The following is a 20,261-nucleotide window of genomic DNA, read 5'->3' on the forward strand; positions in this document are numbered from 1 at the left end:
CTGAGAAAATCAATCAATCAATATATCTTACATCAATCAATTATCTTTATTTAAATCAATGCATATAACCTATAATTCGTCATAGTGACGAATTAAATCTAGTTATTAATTGGTATAATCTCACATAATAATATCACAGTTATGAATTCAAGCATGGAGCTTCTATTAAAAAACGTCTTTAACTTGAAAGAAATCTTAATAACTGTGGCACAATCGACGATACTTAAAGTAGAAACGGAATCACCCATGTGCATACAATTCAAGAACTTATACTGAGCTGCTGTAGGAGGCTGGAATAGGCTATATATAAATATCCTGTAATCCTGGAAATCTATTGGAAATAAAAAATAGCCAACTTAATCCAGGGCTGACGTGACAGGAAAGAAATAAAGAACATCTTACAACCAACAAACAATAATAAAAATAATTACCTCCTTGTCAATCAATATCATCAGATCATGGACCTCCATGATCAGATAATGGATTGCTGTTTATATGCCATAAAATAGAATGATTGCTTCCAACATGTTATGTTTACTTTCCTATATACGGAAACAAGTTTCCTTTAATATGTAGATTGTTTTCCTTCAATAACATGAGAATTAACATACAAACAAAACAATTAATGTATAAAAAAACCAGAATTGCCTCCAACATCTGTGTTGTCTCTCCTTTATGGGAAGTATTAAGTTTTAAGGTTTTCTTAGGTATACTGCTCCATTGTTAGAGTATAGTACTTAACCCAGATTTATCTTAGAGTTATGCCTATATATGGGCGACATGTCTGTATCAAACATAGTCTTTAACTAGAAAGTAAGCTGAAAGCTGTCAGTTAAAACATTGTGTGAAGAAGCTTTAAGTGTGATGCAGAATGTATTCCAGAATAATAATAATTGGCTGTATGATGGTTGTGCTTGGCTCCAGTCTTCCAATGGGAGATCATGAAAGTCTTGTATGCCCATCAAGAAGTAAGTACTAAAGTATGTTATATTTTTTCAATAGACAAGTAGAATAGAGTAGGGATGACTGTACTATAAAGGAGAAATTTGTCAGATTTGCCCATCTATTTATGTTGTACTCTCAATGACGTAATAAAGAGTTTAATAGCATATATGTGAATATCATGTGACCCACAATCCTCCAACCAAATCTATTTAGGCGTGTGTATAATCAAAATTATTTTTAATATATATAAATATTTATTGAAATGTAAATATTATAGAGAAATGTCTTATCAGGGACTGTGGAGAAATTTTAGAAAATGATCCTTCTGCTCAAAGTGGTGACTATTTGATACTGCCACACGATGGAAAACCTGAGTTTATGGTCTACTGTGACATGAGGGAAGATGGTGGATGGACAGTAAGTACAGTACAACCCTTTTTTTGTGTTTGATTGAAAGTAAAGTTGTAGGCTTAAAAACAGTAATGTGCAAGGTAAAGTATGTAAAATTTTAACTAATAAACATTAGTATAAATAAAGGAAAAATTATGATAATGTATGATTCAACAATTTAACTAAAAATTGTGGGCAAAATAAGCCTAAAATTTATTACTACTGTACTTCCCCCACCAAAACAAAGGACGTGTTTCTACTCATTCTGTCCGGTGGTCTAGCATCTATATGGTTTAATTGAATGTAACTTAGCTTTTGTTTTTGTTTTGATCACTCTTTCATTTGAACTTTAAAAACTATAAATTATTTTCTTTGATAGGTGATACAAAGAAGAGAGGATGGTTCAGAAAATTTCTACCTTGATTGGGCCAACTACAAAAAGGGTTTTGGAAATGTGCACTCAGAGTTTTGGCTTGGTAATGAAAATATCCACCGTATAACATCTGATGGTAGTTTTGAGCTTTTAGTAGAGATGACTGACCACTTGGATGAAATGAAGATTGCAAAATATTCCCACTTTCGTGTTGGCAGTGAGAGGTCTAATTATACTATGATAATCAGTGGATACACAGGAACAGCAGGTTAGTTTATCTTCAATTAGATACACCTGTATTTCACGGTATTAAAACAGAACATTTATATTTTAGCCAATGGTCATAAAAAGAGCATATGTACACCTTTTGTACATGGTGATAAAAAGATTACATGGACCAACATACTGCAGTTTTTGTTCATCACCTCCTGTTTATTTTGTGATTATTGCTTAATCATTATAAAATAAATCAATCATACATGTCAAATGAATATTTTAAAAACATTCTAGAGCAAGAATACACTATTTTAAAACAATATGTAAAGATTTCAACTAGAAATCACCTAAACTAAGAATCTATAGCATACAAGTTTACATAATATAAATTATCATACATATATCATGTAATAATTCAAACTTTCATTTTGCATATACAGAAGTGTCTTTTAATTTAAAAAAACAATATAAATATCTAATAAATAAATATTTTATAATCAAAGATTTATAAAGTGTAAACTACTGTGTTTGTTTAGGTGATTCTTTAAACGTATGATAAAGACAATGATAAGAGTACTGTTGACTGTGCTGAGAAATACAAAGGTGCTTGGTGGTACAAATACTGTTATGAATCAAATCTGAATGGACTTTACCATACACCAGGACCAATTCCTACTGGCAATGAGCATACAGGCATAAGCTGGAATACTTACAACGGCACTTCTGCTTACAGTTTAAAGAAGACAATGATGATGGTTAAGAGAGCATTGGCAGAAGACTATTATTAGTAATTCATATTAAAATTACAAAATAAAACTCTACGGCCATATTTTATTTTATAGCAATTTATCACATACTGCACCTATAATATTAACATCATATGTTTAGTATTTTACTCTTACTAATTGCAAAATAATGGTAGAACATTAATTAATAATCTACAATTTGAAACAGTTTGTGGTACTGTAAAATACTAATCAGTAAATATTGTATAACAAATATATAATAATAATTAATATAAAATTATAATTATCTTTTATAACACAATTCAGTTCACCAGATATGGACTTTGCTATAGAATATTATTTTAATATTTGTATGTCTCAAAAACTGAATGAAGATTAATAGGACACTTCGCAGTTTTAAAAGTTAATCACTTCCGTAGAAAAAAAAAGAAAAAAATGATATATATAATTATATAGAAAGACAACAATTTGACTATTTTTTACTCTAAATTAACAGTTTTTTTCAGGTAGATAGTGATTGAGTGAATATCTATTATGTGACATTATAAATGTTTATATTAAATGAAACAAACAGTAGTCTAAAATCAGTTTGTAAAAATGTAAATTTGTTGTTTTCTGTTTGCTTTCAAAATGAGTATAACATTTTACAGACTAAAAATAACGGATAAAAATACCCAGAATATTTAAAAGTTGATTGTAAAATTACTTTTGTATGCTTCACATCGTGATACCATATCAATTGTAAAAAAACAATAATAAAATCAACAATAGTTACTACTTTCAGTTTATCACAATTGAAACAAAAGGGATTTCCACATACAGGTAATGCTCAATTAGCCATTTGTTTTTACTGTTCTTATGAGGGGAATTCCACACAAAATCAATTAATAAATTAAGAACAATTGATTCCAGCATGTGATGTTTACTATACAAACAAGGAAGTATTAAATTATGCACGCACTTTCAAATTTTAGGCCTATAAAAATAGGAGACTTTTCTGAATCAAACATAGTCTTGGTCAAGTAAGCTGTCGGTTATATTGTGAGAGGAAGCTTTCAGTTGCGATACAGAATGGATTCCAGAATAATAATTGGCTGTATGTTGGTTGTGATGGCTGCCAGTTGCCCAACAACAGTTTCTGAAAATTGTAAGTACAAATGTTTGTAGTTTACCTCCGCCGAGGAGGTATATGTAATCGATAGCATGTGTTTGTCTGTTTGTTTGTTAGCAGGATTACTCAAAAAGTAATTACAAGATCTTTACCAAAATGAATATACAGATAGATATGTGGTCAAGGTCCATTCCATTAAATTGAATTGACCATGGTCCCAATTCTGGACCACTTTTTAGTATACTTTTCAGACCTGCTAATGTTAAAAGACAGGACAGAATTTTTCAAAAGCCGGCGAGCAGTCTTAAAGTAACAAGTAAACTGAAATTGCATTTTCTCGAGAACTACTTGTCCAAAAAGCTTCATTTTTGTTATAATTTGTGATTTGTAATTTTAAAACATAATTTGATTTAATGTGCACCTTTTGTGATGTGAGTAGTTTAAGAAACCTATTTCTTTTCAAATTCACTCGTTTTATTTTCGCGTTGCTGTTCTATTGTTAGTCAACTGATGCTATTGTTAATTGAAAGACTTGTTACATAACCATTACAGTACACCAAACTCGCATAAACAGCATTAAGACACACACAAATATATATATATATATATATATTTTTTCCCGGAAAAATCTTAGGTAGGAGAATGCACTCTTGGAGTGGCTTTCTAGTTTAGTTTAGAATAGGGAGAGAACAGAAGAGGAATTTGTTATATACTTTTAATTAATAGCAAAATCATTAACTGTTTTTATTAAAATACTATGCAGTATAATAATGGCAAACAAAATTTGACCAATTACCATCTGAGAGATACTGTAGCAGAAACCGCTGTAGACTAGAATGACCTTCCGCAAACTCTGTTTGGGCTTGAAAAAAAAAAATGTTATGTTTTCTTAGCCTACATGGTTATAAGTCAGGCCTATGTGGTTTGCATACCAACCGCAATTGATGTGCGGCTAAGGTTCCAGTGACATGCATCGTGTGTGAAACAAAGTTAAAACTGTGGAGTGCGCTGAAATTCGGTGGATCATCAGAGTACTGTAATTAAAATTACAATGCAATTTCCGGGGACCTACAGGTCCATATTCTTCAACATTTTCTTACATTGGGCTGTGGTTTGGTACCGGGGAACCTAATTTTAGGCTGCGAAATAAAAAGTTTGCGGAATGCTGGACTAAAACATACACATTTGCCATAAAAACATATATTTCCTTTACATTGTATATCAATTCTAATATTACACTGAGCTATTTTGTACTCCATATTGAAATTGCGTTAATGGTTTGATTGTTTTGAAGAACTGGATTTTTACTTAAATTAAATTTTCAACATGCAAAACATGAAAATGTTGCCCTGTATTATTGCACTGCAATGAAAAATATGTTTTGTGATTTTAGTTTAGTTAGTTTTGTGAAATTAATTGAGCTTGAGTACAATTATAATTACACATTCACCTAAGTGCAAATTATTTTCTATTTGAAAAAAACAAAAATAGATAAGTCTATTATGAGGGACTGTGGTGAAATTTTGGAAAACAATCCTTCAGCTGAGAGTGGTCACTTTTTGATACAGCCTCATGATGGAAAACCTGCATTTACTGTTTACTGTGACAGATGGTGGAAGGACAGATGGTGGATGGACAGTAAGTATAAGTAACAATTTGTAAATCCATAGGCAAATTACTAAAAAAAAATGACAATTCAGTAAAAAAAATGACAATTCAGTGGCTGGATCTCAATGGAGATACAAAATAAAATATGAAAAAAAAGGCTAAATCAAAACGATAAAGTAAAACAGGCAAAAAAAAATTGCAGATCTTTGGCAACACTAGCCCTTCATCAATGCAAGTGAGAGATAGAAAAATATAAAGCAATCAAGCTGGAAAATATTAGAAATAAAAACGAAGGAGGCAAAGGCTGGTGAATAGAGGGTGGAGAGAGTATGAGTAGAAAACAATAAAGATAGCTTGGTAGATATACAATTTACATTATCACTAACTATGGAGTCCTCAATCCTATTAAGGGGACACATTCCAGTAAAACAAACGATGGCCAATATAGGTTTTTGCAACCATGACTTGCATTTGTTTGATTGGTCGAATAAAAGTGTGATCTTTCTACACTATTTTTGACGGTTTTCTGCAAGACTTGCGCAATCGCATATATCAATTTGTTTACAAAGTTCGAAGTAACATTATAAGTTTCAAGGTTTACGTCTTTGAAAACTCCCTATTATTAATATTAGGTGATACAACGAAGAGAGGATGGTTCGGTAAATTTCTACCGCAATTGGGCCGACTACAAAGATGGTTTTGGAAATGTGAACTCAGAATTCTGGCTTGGTAATGAACAGATCAACCGTATAACATTTGATGGTGATTATGAGATTTTGATAGAGCTTACTGGTCACTTGAATACAATGCAATATAGAAGATATTCTCACTTTCGCATTGGTACTGAGCAGTCTAACTATACTTTGACAATCAGTGATGAAGGAACAGGATTCAGAGGAAATGCTGGTTAGTAAAACAATCAATAACTTAATTTTACCTCAAAGAAACACATTTCAGGAAAAACAGAGATTGAAAATTGATATTTTAGTAGTACACCTTTGTGATAAAAACACACTGTAGGATTTTAGCATTCATAACTTTTAAACAATAATGAATTACATGAGATATCCCATACAATTTATTTCATGTTGACCCCAGTTGGAAGTTTAAAAAGAAAAAAAGAAGTAAACGGTTTTTAACATTATTCGGAGTAAATGAAAAGAATTTTATGTTGTGCAAACAAGGACCTCACAGTACGAAAGTGATTATTTCAAGAGCAATAGTAAAGAGTGCAAAAGAAATCTTTTGTGGGATGCGCAAATTTATTGATGAGACATATTACACATTTTAAGCTTGGTATGGAATGTATTGGGACTATATTGAAATATCTGTATTAAGACACTGACACTCATTTTATGACCACCTGAACAGATATTAAATAGTAAAATAAACTATAATATAATGGAATTGTAAGGTAAAAACAAGACAAGCATCTATGAATAAATTTTAGAAATCACCAAAAACTATGGCACTATAAAATGGCATACACCTATTAATTACAATGCAGTAGGATAGATTTTATAATTGCATTTCCATTTTTATATCGCAAATTATCATCATTATGATATATATTATTATTATTATAAATTTTAATATTTAAGAAAACATTACTTAAATATAATGATAAAATGATCTAATATTTTTTTTAGGTGATGCTATGACATTCCACAATAATCAACAGTTTTCAACCTACGACAGAGACAATGACAAAAGTAGTTTTGGGAATGGAGCTGTGAGTTACAAAGGTGCTTGGTGGTTCAAAAATGGCTATCATTCAAACCTAAATGGGCCTTACCAAACCCCAGGACCTATTTCTGTTTTTAGTAGAGGTATTGTTTGGTATCATTTCACAGGGACTCATCGTTATAGTCTAAAGAAGACAGTGATGATGGTTAAGAGAGCACCATAAGACAATTCTTTAATACTGTAGTAAAAATATTATTAATAATAATAATACTAGTTGTGATTTGTCTACAACAATTTAGTAACAATATTTTACAGATCAATATAGTTTAGTATTTTTTTTTAGTCTACATACATATGTATAAATCCGACACCCTAATATTCGCTTTATCTTGCTTGATCTGAGTAATATCCCAACCTCACCCAGAAAAAAAATCAATTTCTTAAATACCATTAGCAATTTATCAAAAATTAAAAAGTAAACAAGAGGAACAAAACATACATTACATATATGCAAAGTTTTAGTGATAACATTTATAAATTTCTGTCGGTAGAATTAGAATATGTTGGAACAATAAAGAATTATAGTACTTACTTGATGGATAATCTCATGTCTCGACTACTGTGGTGATACATTTTATTAGTTACAACATCTGCAGTCACTTTGTGCATTGGTATGAGACAGACATAAATCATACAAACATTTTCACAAACTTTTCATACAATAAATTCCACAAACAAGCGGTTAAATTTAGGAATAAGGGAACAAACAAGACATCAAATTTGTGATGAAATCAATATAATAAACCTCTGTCATGCCACAAGTGCTCCAACAAACAAATTAAAAGCTCTTTTAATGGACTGTTTCCAATTATATCGATACCTCAATTATCTCATAAAAATAATTTAATGTTCTAACCTGATTGGATGTTTTGAATCATGTGACAGGGTAGTCCTTAATACATTCGTTGCTGGATCCCAAAGAGTAATGACATGTGAGAAAGCTACAGCCAATAACGAGCCATCGCTAGTAAAGCACACTTCACCGCATGGAAGATCTCGGTAAAATCCCACGGAACCACAATTCCAGCACTGGTTACTTCCTATGAGGAAAAGAAGCGGACAACTAAAAATAAAATCTATTTAATTTCAGGTTTTGTGGGTATTTTTAGTTATAACACAGGAAAGCGAAAATTAAATTTTTAAAATGTGTGTTGAAAAAAAATAGAAAGAAAAAGAAAAGTTGATAATTCCATCAACAGATGGCAACAGAATTTGGATTACAGTTGAAACTCTCCTTTGGAACACCTACTTAGAGGCCCTTCGTTAAATTTTACCGCAGTCATACTTTGGATGGCGCCCTCAATATTCGTTTGAGGATTTTTACTGGCTTACGAAAACGAATATGTGTGTGTGACATATCCGTTTTCGTAGCGTTGCGAAACCTCCCTAATATAGGTGATAAAACCTATTATGTGGGGTCACATGTAATGTTTCATGAGAAGCTTGTTAGGCCTACATATTGCTCAATTGAGCTTGCAGTGGAATAGAAATATTAATAAAAGTTCAACTTGTTCCATACTGTAAATATCAGAGTCATCTACAAGATTCCAAATTTTAAACTTCCCATCAACACTTGCTGTCACAGCCGTGGGTGTGGCTTCTTTGTTGCTAAGCGATGGTTGGAAACACAAACTTGTGATCTTTACTAAATGTGGGTTTTCGACATTGGTATTTAATATAAAACTGTAAAGAAAGAAAGAATAAATCTTGAAAAAAATACCTTAAGAATAATTTACTTATCCTCAAGAACAGGGTTTGGCAAACAGATCACCAAAGCCTCAAGACAAAATTATCAAATTCTCAGCTGACTCTTAATAATAATGATCTCACCTATCTTTCTGGTCATCATAACACCAAAATTTTAACCTAAGTTCGGAAGAGTTTTGTCCATCATCCCTAGATTCAATAGTCGCTAGCCAATGGCCATCGATGTTGAAAGCCATGTGATCCACATCCGTGTGAATGAGTGGTTTGTCAAGAGATTCGGGGGAGATATAGTTTTGTCCAACTATATCTAGCTGCAAGAAATTATTAAAATGTGAAACTTAAGTTTTTTTAAATATGTAATAATTTTCAAAAGCTAGTATATATTGGATTTATTAGTACAGTGTGGGTTACTGTCAATAAAAATCAATCCAACTTACATTATAAAGAGAACGGTCTTCTTCCACTTGGTAGAACTGTAAATGGCCAACTTTTCCGTTAACAACCAATGCCTTGGTTCGAGGGTCAAAGGTCAGACCAGCATGGCACGGTGGCTGTTGCTGCTGTTGTAGATGTCCATGATTTAAACCTTGAATAGTTCGAACAACACGGTTGTTGGACACTAATAAAATAACTATTGAAAAAAGAAATTTGGTTAACAATTTTTTTAAATGAAAGCTTATATATAAGCTTGGTATTAAGTTTTTCTTTTAATAAATTGAAGAACTAGATGCATCTTTTGGAAGATACGGCCGGGGGTTACCATGGTGAACTAGCGATGGATTAGTACACCGTGGTAACCCTCTACTCAGTCCCTTCCCTCGTGGTGGAAGTTCGACACAAAGTGACCCTGGGCAGATGTCTACATCTGTGCATGATTCAGCCCAGGTGGGCTGTAAGACACTGGTGATTAACCCCCCATTTAGTACAAAAATAAAATGCAACATGCTCATTTTTTGCGTCCATATATACAAGAATACAAGGAAACTTTATTCATCCCAACTTGGGAAATTGTGTTGCTGTCTTATAACATTTTTTTGTCACATAAAGTTTGATAGTGCAGAAGAAAGGAAGTCTTCATGAGTGTTTACTTTTTCTTTTCTATCATAAAATAAAAATACACACATTTTTTTCTTACCATTATTAAATAAGCTTAACGCCTGAATTTGATTGTCAGGTGATGAGCTCACGTGACTTATAGGGTTCAACAACCTTGGTAAGAAATCTTTATGATTTGTGTTATATTGCCATTGGACCATTGTACACTCATGACCAACACTGAATAAATAAGACCCTGAAAATATAAATAATTACAAATAAGACATGGTATGCACTATACAGTAACTAAAGCAGTTGTATTATATAAACTTTTATAACATTACATAAAATGAATATCAAGTCTCACCTTCTGATGTGAAGCACAAATCCTCAACACGTAAAGAATGCCAATGGTTCACTGATTTCGCCACATTTTCAACCTCTGTGAAGTTCCTATAATAATGGATTCTTCCAAGCGTATCGCCAGCTGCGATACAGAGTTCTGTTGGATGGCACGCGATGCACGTGAACCTTATCCGTTTCTCCTTCAACCTAATAGATGAAATCGGTTAACGATTTTATTCCTAATCCACTGTAAAGATTTTCTGTGCAGTTTTTGTAATCACAGGAGGATATTTATATGTTCTATATTATTTTACCTTGATTGCTAATTAGAGAAACTCTAATTAAAATGTTCATTTTCATGACGTACCATGTGACAAAGAAGCAGAGTCATTCTGCACAAAATGACTATTAGACTCAATAGATGTGCAGTTGTTTCTACCTAAAGAGTTAAAAACTCCTTAAAATGCAAAATCCAAAAGGTCAGAAACATGTCGTAGGAATAGTTTATTCTGGCCTTTGACCCCCAGCAATTTAAATTCAATTCAAAAAAACATTATTATCCCAAATTTCAGGGAAATTCATTAGTTGTGGTAATACAAAGTAATAAAAATGTTTAAAAAGTACACAAAGAACAAGCACAACAATCAAAATAAAAATCTACAATACATTTACATTTCCCAAAAAATAATAACTACTGTATCATATTTTTCGAGCAACATTCTATAAAGCAATTTATTTTGTTACATTAACTTTTTTTTCTTTACAATTGCACTTCCTTTAAAACAGAACTCAGCGAAACTCTCTCTGTCTTATACATACATCGCCGGCACATCTTATAAAAACCAACGTAATATTCACCTGACAAATTTTTGTGTTTTGACAAAGTAGATTCTTAAAACATGATCTTGAATGGTTGCAATGATTTTTCCACGGGCTCCAAAAGCGAATGTCTTGGAGTTAAACGAGATATTATTCATTATAATCGACGGATCGATTTTAGTCGTCCGTCCAGTTGTCTTCGATAGCTTGAACCTTACCAGCTCTAAATTTTCCCTTTCTTCTAAAGTAAAAGATGAAAATAATATAAATACTTATCTGGAACATGCAAAGATTGTTGACTTTATCTTTCATTGTTTTTGACAAAAGTTTAAAGCAAGCATCGTAAGTCAGGGGCATCGTTTACCGTACCTAAAGAGCCAATAACATCGGCATGGGTTCGAGGCCGACTCGCTCCTAGTTCTGGAGGTGGAACAAGTCATCTTGGATAAGGACTATAAACCGTAGGTCTAGTGTACACAGTTTTCCTGTGTGCACTTTAAAGAATCATTCAAGACGAGTACCCCGGTGAACTAGTGTACCAGGGGGATTACCACCTATCTGATAGGACAGCGATTACCTTGCCCTAAAATAAAATATAAAAATCAATATGCATTGCACATAACTTACTTGATTTAGGCTTGACAACAGCAAATACAACATCAGGATGAGCAGAAGATGTTAACAAACCTAGGACAGGAGTTGGTAGTTTGTATGTCTGAAAAACATAATTTTAACACTAATATAATAACAGTTACGAAAACATTTATTCTGATTCTACACCTCCTGTTAATCAGGAAGAAGGTAGGGGTCTCTGGTGGAAGAATATGTTACCAGAGGAATTACAGCTTGTCTGTCTGATAAAACAGTAAGATTGTTGGTTATATGTATACATAAAGAACTGTATCGAAATGCATGGAGTCTCCTGGTGATGTGCACTGTATTATGGGTGCCTGAAAGGGGTAGTTAACATTTCCAATCAAACTTAGGATAATCATTATATAAAATCGCTAGAGTTAAACTGTATACTTTTAGTGTACACTACACACAGCTGTAGCTTTTACAAATTATAGGGATGTAGGCTAAAGTGAAGTTAAGAGTGGGTTGTGAAAAAACAAAGAAAGTACTTTTTAAGTACTGCTTAAAATCGGCTAGTTGGAAAGACTTAAAGGGGGATTCTGGGTTTAAAATTGCTTTTAAATATCGTTTATTTATTAAATAAAAAATATTATAACAATATAGACATGTCAGAATGAAGAAGTAATAACGAGAAATTTAAAAAATTAAATTTCATATACATTTTAGGGTAAATTCATGGAAAGTCTGTTTTTTAGCAGCTTAGGGAAGCTCATTAATATTCATGAGATATTCACAAAATCACGTCATCAGTGGATTCCAAACTCGCGACGTCATGTACAGTGTGTTTGTCAACTAATTTACATCCCTCTCCCCTGTCAAACGACAACCACCCGATCATTGTGAAATACATTTTTTGTAGATTTTCTAAGCTAGGCCTAAAGTGTAATAATAACAGTAGTAGCATATATTTATTTGACATTTAATGAAATACAAAATTTAGTACAGATTATATATAGATTGTATACAGTTTTTTATACAATCTATTTTTATACCTCGAATAGTCCAGATCGTATTATCGGCTTCAAGTACTAGGCTAGGCCTAGCCTAAATTATTTTTTGTCATGGGTGAGAGCCATTCTGACTAGGGATTCCATGCCACGATGGCTACCCTACGTTTTACATTGGGGCCCATCATGGGCCTAGCTAGCCTACTAGTACTACTAAACGATTGGCCCATAAATAACAAAACTCAGTGGATCCAAACCCATCCTATCAACCAAACTCCTAAACAATCTAAACCTAAAACGTTCTACAAAATCGGCTGTAAATATTGAGGCAAAACAAGGTCCGATCGCCGTCCGCACGTATGCCTATGGTGTCCCGATCGTCTAAGTAGGCCTAAAATAGGCCTAGTTTACTCTCCAAAAAAGCGGATACTGCATCAAGCAAGTAGACCAGGTAGTAGGAAGGAGACCTGGCCGATCCGGCCCAGTTAAAAATTGAGCTAGCTAGTGTAGTAGACCCTATGCGAATTGATACTACCAGGCCTTTTACTATAGGCTACACTTGTTAAAATTAGCAATACTTATGTTTACAAATATTCCAACTCTCTCATTCGAGCTATATTATCTATACCATTCCGGTAGGTCGAGTCGACCTTCAATCAAATACTGTACATCGTTCATGTTGTGATTATAGACGGGGTATACTCGACCCGACCAGTTTGGTATTGTATACTGTATCTGCTTATCACGTGACGATGCCAGGCATGGGCAGAGAGAGCACGTGTATCGTCGTCTCGCTCAGGAATGTATACGTTACGCTTCATTGATTTTGAAGGCTTTCCCTAAGTCAGTGCGAAAATCGGCAAACGTAAAGTGCAAACATATCTAAGTTTTCACTGTTTTGATAAATTTTCATAGAAAATTGACTTCATAAATGGGAAGACCGACTAAAATTACATCAGATAAGTATAATTTTACAAAAGTAATTGATATGGTTAATGATAACGAGTCGTCGGAAGATTGACCATTTCACGAATTTCCTATTCTGTAACACAGTGTCATATCGCCGTAGCTGCACTTGTAATCTGGCCTCATTTCACAGCCTTCGTTCTGCTTCACTGGGCGCTTATATAAATTGAAACTTTTACCGTTCAAGAGACAAACAAATATATTTTACATTTTTTACTATTCATTTTAAACCCGGAACCCCCCTTTAAAATATTAGCTTTATAAATAGACTGCGTGGAAGGACGAAAATCAGGCAGATTTAAAAGTATGTCCCTAAAACTCTACACAACTTTGAGCATCATACCACTAGAATACTTTAACAAAAATAAACTTGTTACCTTAAGAAGAATTCCATCTGGAAAATCCCATTGTTTCACTGTGCCTTCAACTGAACATGTGAAAACCTACAAAGAAAATCAAAGCACATTGATCAGTACTTCAAAAAACTGAAAAGTTCTTCTTGATGTGGTGTACCACAAACTTGATAAATATTGTATAACAACTCTGAGAAACAAATTCTTTTTGTACTTTTAAGTGTGGTAAAAGGTATTTTTAAACGGGGAAGCACTAACAGTGTGTACTGTAGCTGTTGTACATAACACCACTACCTAGTTCACACCCAAAGGCATAAGTTACACATTGTCAAAAAGTTCACAAATTCATTTTAGCTGTTAATGGCAGTGCTCATGCTCTTAACGCTATCCTCTGGATCCACCCGTGACTAACCTGTAACTGATTGGAATGATTTAGTTGAATGCCTGTAACAGCTTCTTGATGCGAGGTCAATGTCTGAACGCACTCTCCACTTGATGTACTAAGCACATTGACAACAGTCCCAGAACAGCATAACAAGAACCTGACAAGAATATGTACAAATGTTGTTATATAATCAATGTTTAGTAGTTCATTCATATACTAAGCTCTCAATTCACTGTACATGATAAAGTAAAGGAGGATAAATTAGATCAATGAAATAGCTTGTTGGTAAAGAAAGGTCTTATAGGCGTTTGTCACTACCAATTTGTGGTGCAGTTGCGGCACCGATGCTTATTTATAGTTATACACATGGTGTTTTTTCGAAAAATTGTTTTGTCTTTTTTTCAATCATACAGTTATGTTAAATGTAGTTATGTATATGTTATTTTCAAATTAACAAGGTGTCCTGAAATCCCCTGAAAACTCTTGTTATTTTTGTTTTACGTCATTTTTGGCTAAAAACGATAATTTTCGGTGATGTTTTAGGCCTTATATTTTGGAATCTACAAGTCAAATTTCCATTATTATTTCTTTAATTGTAATATTTAATAATATATACTAAAAACCGTGATATATAAACTGTTAAATATACATCGTTATCCCTAATAGTAAATAAAAATAGAACTTCTATTATTAAATAGAAACGAGCACCGGCGATAGTTAGCATTTGGCGTTTCATAGAAAATAACGTTTTTCTGGCGGCGGCTCAACTTGGCCGATCTAATCCTCTGCAAGATGTGTTGCGTATGCGTAGCATAAAAATGTTTAAAAAACCATGGCATTTGATTTGGTCTGTCCTAAAAATAAAAGATGTGAGGGCTAGGAGGCCTAGAAACTAGCTAGTAGGCTGGCCTAGTTAGTAGTCCTTTCGTTAGGCTAGTTCAGGCCTAGCACTAGGCCTAGGCTAGACTATGTATGGTCAGGCCCAGGCCAGCTTCAGCCTAACCTAGCCTACCTAGGCCTACTAGAGGCCTAGTAGGTAGCCTACTAAGACTAAGAGGGCCTGCCTACCTACTAGCCTAGGCCTTTATTTTTAAACATGTTGAAAATGAATGAAAAACATTTAAAAAGTATTTACTTTGAATCTTTAGAAAAAATGGTTCTTTCTTGAACGAACTTTCTACCTCCACGTTGAACAAGACGAGGCTCCATCGTTATCGTCGTAGAAAACAACACCACGTGCGCTAATATATCGTATCGTAAAAAATGAATGTGTTTATGGAACGCCAGGAATGCCTTTATACACAGGAAGCGTAAGTAATAATTATACACAAACGTCATCTGTGCATCGTCACATGCTACTGTATTATTTCAATCGACTGTACTGTGACAGTTAGAACGAAGTATTAAAGCGCAAATGTTTCTGTGTTTATAGTGGTACATTATTATAAAATATAAAAACAAATAAACTGAGTGAATAAATAATATATTTTAAAAATGTTTGTGTAAACACAAATTTACAACTTTCCACTGGTCAATCACGTGCACCAAACTAATATTGAAAAAGGGGTAATAGAGAGTAATTTTCTCTGCCATAATGTTACAAATTTCCAACACTATTAATATTTACACTGATTTAGCACTATAAAGGTTCAAAATTCAACTATCTTTAATAAGTTGCTAAACTTTGATTTCTATCTGGTGGCCGGTGGCACATATGGCGTTTCATATTGTTATCGATAATCGAGAGAGGTATATTCAGAGCGTCATTCTGACGACTGGAGCATTCTCTACTTCTCTACGGAGCGCCATTTATGCCTTTATTAACTTCAATAATAGAAATAGTACGGTAACTGCTCAAGTGGACCCAATTTAGCACCAGGGTAGCACAGTGATATAAAATAGAAATAAAAGTCACTACTTTTAATATCGTTTCGTATATACCCATATCACAAACTGACAAACAGAAACATCTTGGCATTCACATTGATTCAAATTTATCTTTTTCTTTTCATGTAAATAAACTCCGTTCCAAACTGGGCTTTTCCATCTCCATCTTATCGCATGCTCGGTCATTTAATTAATAAACTCACATCCATACCGTAAACTGAGGTAACATTGGCATGCAGGGGTAACTTTGGCAGGTCGCACATGCAAACTTTGTCGGCTCGTTCGGAATCTTTCTATTCAATTGATTGGCGAATGATTGGTATTAACTTGTTAAGAAATAACTAATTTGATTATATCATGCTTGACCTTAAAAAAAAATTGATAGGTTTTAGAAAAATATAGAAAAGGCTTTAGGGGCGTGTCCTAATTTTAGGGGTCATTAAAAAGAAATTCGAATAAATAAAAGAAAAAAAGAATCGAAGACAGGTCTTATGATAACGCCCTCTAGTTGTGTCTAATGTAAAGAAAATCGTGTGCAAAAGTCTTTACCGATCGAACATTTTTCGCCAAACACTTTAGAAAAATCAAAATAATTCACAAAATTTGTGCCTTTGTTATAGCAATTTTGCTTGACCTTGAACGGTAAGTCAGCTATACATGAGTTAAAGAACATATTAAGTGTGTGATTACCAAAGAATATAGTGTAATTATGTTTTAAAAACATGTTTAAGCTTCTAAGCATCTAGCAATGTAGCTAGGCCTAGGCCACGACATACACATGAGGCATCAACTACCTGAATTTCCCAACTAGGCCTAGGCCTAGGCCTACCTGGCCTCTCTGTGCCTGACCTTACACTCCTAGGCCTAGTCAACTCTCGCTAGCCTAGGCTAGACCAGATAGGAGAGAATATTTAGCCTAATTTATGGTTCTGAATACCCACCAAAGTGTATACAAATAATTTACAAAATTAATAAGCCTAAAAAAATAAAAATAATAAAAAGATAGGTAAGCCACCATTAATTTAAAGGCCTAAAACCCGGAAGTAAAACCCGGAAGTAAAATGAAAAAAGTTTTGTTGGGGTAGGTAATATCAATGTAAATTTAAATAGTAGACATGGTTTTGGTTTTTTTTCAAATGTACTTCATCATCCATCACCTCACAGTACATATATGAAGGCATACAGATAATTATCAAGTTAGCTTTCATGTAATTACTGTATCCCCCCACCAACAATTTAAAAGTGTTTGATAATAAACGGTTTCAATTTATATTGCAGTTCCACCATGGTTCGTAATTACAAGAGAGGAAATGGAAAGAGGAAGTATAAATCGTTCAGTGATGATGATTTAAAACAAGCAGTAGATGCAGTCCAAAATGGAATGTCCCAAGCTGCAGCCAGCCGAACTTTCGGCATTACTAGGTCCACTCTACAGAACAAGCTGGACCACAAGCATAAGAAAGATGTAGGACGACCTACAGTTCTGAGTGAAGCAGAGGAGAAGATTCTTGTGCAAACGCTCTCAGAGGTGGCAAAATGGGGATACCCATTAACCCCTCACGATATGAAAATTATTATTCAGACATATTTGAACAACCAAGGGAGAGAGGTCAAGGTATTCAAGAACAATATTGCCGGAGACGAATTTATTCGTTCCTTTGCTACAAGAAACAAAATGAGTTTAAGGGCTGCCGGTAATATAAAGCGAGCCCGTGCAAGAGTTAGTAGAACTGATGTGCAAGAGTATTTTGACAACCTTAGTGACATTTTAAGTACAGTTGACCCAGCACACATATTCAACTATGATGAAACCAATGTGACAGATGACCCCGGATCCAAGAAGGTGATTGTACCACGTGGAACGAGAAGAGTTGAAAGAGTTCAGGAGCACTCGAAAGTGGCAACCTCAATCATGGTGTGTGGGAGCGCTTCTGGGGAATTGTTGCCCCCATTTGTGGTATATAAAGCTTTGAACTATTATGAAAATTGGACTAAGGATGGTCCTGACGGTACCAAGTATGATGCCACCAAAAGTGGATGGTTCGATATGGCCACCTTTCATCGGTGGTTTTTTGAGGTCTTCATCGTCCATATAGCAGATATGGAAGGGCCAAAGCTATTAATTGGCGACAATTTGGCATCGCACTTCTCACCGGAAGTGGTCACTGCTGCCAAGGAGAATAATGTTTATTTCACTGCTTTGCCGCCTAATTCCACTCACCTGACACAACCACTTGATGTTGCGGTATTCCGACCAATGAAAGTGGTTTGGAGGAATATCCTGGACAACTGGAGGAAGACTTCTCGTCGCCAGGGTACTATTCCAAAGGAAGTATTTCCCACCCTTCTGAATAGACTTTGGAATAAAGTAAAGGAAAATGTGGCCTCAAACCTGAAGGGTGGATTTCGTGAAGCAGGACTGTACCCTTTCAATCCCCAGGAAGTTTTAAAGAACCTACCTGGTGCGGAAGAACGGGACCATGACGAAATTGGTCGAGATTTGGATGCATCCCTTATTGAGCTTCTGATGGAGAACCGTGGGCAGGACAAGGCTCCAAAACGAAAACGTGGTAAAAAAATCAGGCCAGGTGTCCAGATACAAATAGAAGACTGCCCATCAACGAGCCGTGTTGGTAATGAGCCCGGTACTGAACAGACCATTACAGAAGTTTATGACGAAAATAAATGTGCTACCTGTCACATAGACTATGACACATATAGTGGAACAGAATGGTTACAATGTGTCTATTGTTTAAAGTGGGTTTGTGGACAATGCAATGGTGGTGAATATAAGCCTGAATTTAGTTGCGATGAATGTGACTAATGGGATTGTAGCGAATATGATTGTGTATTACTATACAATACCTGTAATACTGTATAAATATGATTTTTTTGTATGATTTCAGACTGCTTTTAACTTCTGTAGGTGCTATTAAAGTTGATATTTGCTTGCCAATACAATTCAGCGTATGTTTGTCTATTTTATTCTCAACATTTATATAATTTCATTGAAAATATCTCGAGTGCCAATGTTGCCCCAAACATCGGGTAACTTTGGCAGCACCTGTATGGCCCCCCAGGGAAGAATTGTATGTAGATTTTTAATTTTCTCCGACATCAGTGGCAACAGTAACCCTCGCGTGTATATAATATGGTAGGAAGAAAAAAAAATGCAGTTGTTTTGGTGGAGACATTGCCATTATAATGTAAAAACCTGCCAAAGTTACCCCATTTTACGGTACTCCTCTATAACACTATAATCCTCCCACACATTGACTATTGATGTAGTGTTTGAGGAATCAGATCGAATATTGACCGAATACAGACCATTCAAAATAGAGCACTTCGCATTATCCTTAAAGCTCATCCTCTCACACCACGAACTAACATTTACAACACCTAACAATACCATCTTCTCCATTACACCTGCACAAACTCATTTGCATAACAACGCAGGGCTTACCAAACTGTATAAAATAGCTACAAGGTCCCCAGAAATGACACCTATAGTATTTTTAAACATGATATATAAGAGTCTTCACTACCCCACCATGATTGGGGCTGAGCAAAGAAAATTTTGAAAAAAATATTTATTGAAATATGAAATTCAATATTAAGTCTCCAGTAAGGTTGGGGCAGAGCTAAGAATGAAAGCTGAGTCCCCGGAAATTACGAAACGAAATATAAAAGTCTTCAGGACCAGCCATACAATGGTAATTGTTTCCCAAGTGTGAGAAATGCAATGCACGCGGCCGTGACGGTAATTCAACAAAACAAAATTATGAAATACAAACAGAGCTAGCACACAAAAGCCTACTTACTAATTTTAATATTTCTATAATTTAGAAAACAATTAGATTTATCATATCACCTTTGATAATTATAATGTTAAATTTCAACTATCCAGATGCGAATTTTAGGTTGGGTTTAAAAAAAACTCGACTTCATATATGCTTCAATTTCGAAGATCTGCTTAAAACATATTTATTTATTTATTTATTTATTCTGCCATAAACTTTTATTCACAACATATTAGTAGTAGTTAA

General features: G+C 34.1%; 2 protein-coding genes across 2 annotated transcripts in view; one reads left to right on the forward strand and one right to left on the reverse strand.

Moving 5' to 3' along the window:
- Window positions 1-15,633, reverse strand: part of LOC144839830 (WD repeat-containing protein 75-like) — a 40,242-nt gene extending 24,609 nt beyond the window's left edge. Inside the window, exons 1-11 of the mRNA XM_078695366.1 lie at window positions 15,464-15,633; window positions 14,356-14,485; window positions 13,968-14,033; window positions 11,669-11,756; window positions 11,081-11,282; window positions 10,245-10,429; window positions 9,978-10,133; window positions 9,280-9,473; window positions 8,966-9,153; window positions 8,655-8,818; window positions 7,992-8,175 (exon numbers count right to left, since the gene is read on the reverse strand). Of these exons, the coding sequence (XP_078551492.1) occupies window positions 7,992-8,175; window positions 8,655-8,818; window positions 8,966-9,153; window positions 9,280-9,473; window positions 9,978-10,133; window positions 10,245-10,429; window positions 11,081-11,282; window positions 11,669-11,756; window positions 13,968-14,033; window positions 14,356-14,485; window positions 15,464-15,537 (1,631 nt within the window). The 5' untranslated portion in view covers window positions 15,538-15,633. The remainder of the gene's footprint in view (window positions 1-7,991; window positions 8,176-8,654; window positions 8,819-8,965; window positions 9,154-9,279; window positions 9,474-9,977; window positions 10,134-10,244; window positions 10,430-11,080; window positions 11,283-11,668; window positions 11,757-13,967; window positions 14,034-14,355; window positions 14,486-15,463) is intronic.
- LOC144841238 (fibrinogen-like protein A) lies at window positions 800-7,298 on the forward strand. Its single transcript, XM_078697496.1, has 4 exons — window positions 800-968; window positions 1,223-1,362; window positions 6,022-6,295; window positions 7,039-7,298. The coding sequence occupies exons 1-4, from the start codon at window positions 872-874 to the stop codon at window positions 7,296-7,298; spliced, it is 771 nt and encodes a 256-aa protein (XP_078553622.1). The 5' UTR covers window positions 800-871.
- Window positions 15,634-20,261: the final 4,628 nt, after the last annotated feature.

This window comes from Antedon bifida, chromosome 4 (genome assembly GCF_963402885.1).
Source record: "Antedon bifida chromosome 4, ecAntBifi1.1, whole genome shotgun sequence".
Classification (NCBI taxonomy): domain Eukaryota; kingdom Metazoa; phylum Echinodermata; class Crinoidea; order Comatulida; family Antedonidae; genus Antedon; species Antedon bifida.

Excerpts from the sequence above, each read along its gene's own strand:
- LOC144841238 (XM_078697496.1), top strand. The coding sequence starts at position 872 with ATGTATTCCAGAATAATAATAATTGGCTGTATGATGGTTGTGCTTGGC. Across the intron at positions 969-1,222 it reads TCTTGTATGCCCATCAAGAA|AGAAATGTCTTATCAGGGAC; the intron begins GTAAGTACTAAA and ends TAAATATTATAG. Across the intron at positions 6,296-7,038 it reads AGGATTCAGAGGAAATGCTG|GTGATGCTATGACATTCCAC; the intron begins GTTAGTAAAACA and ends TATTTTTTTTAG.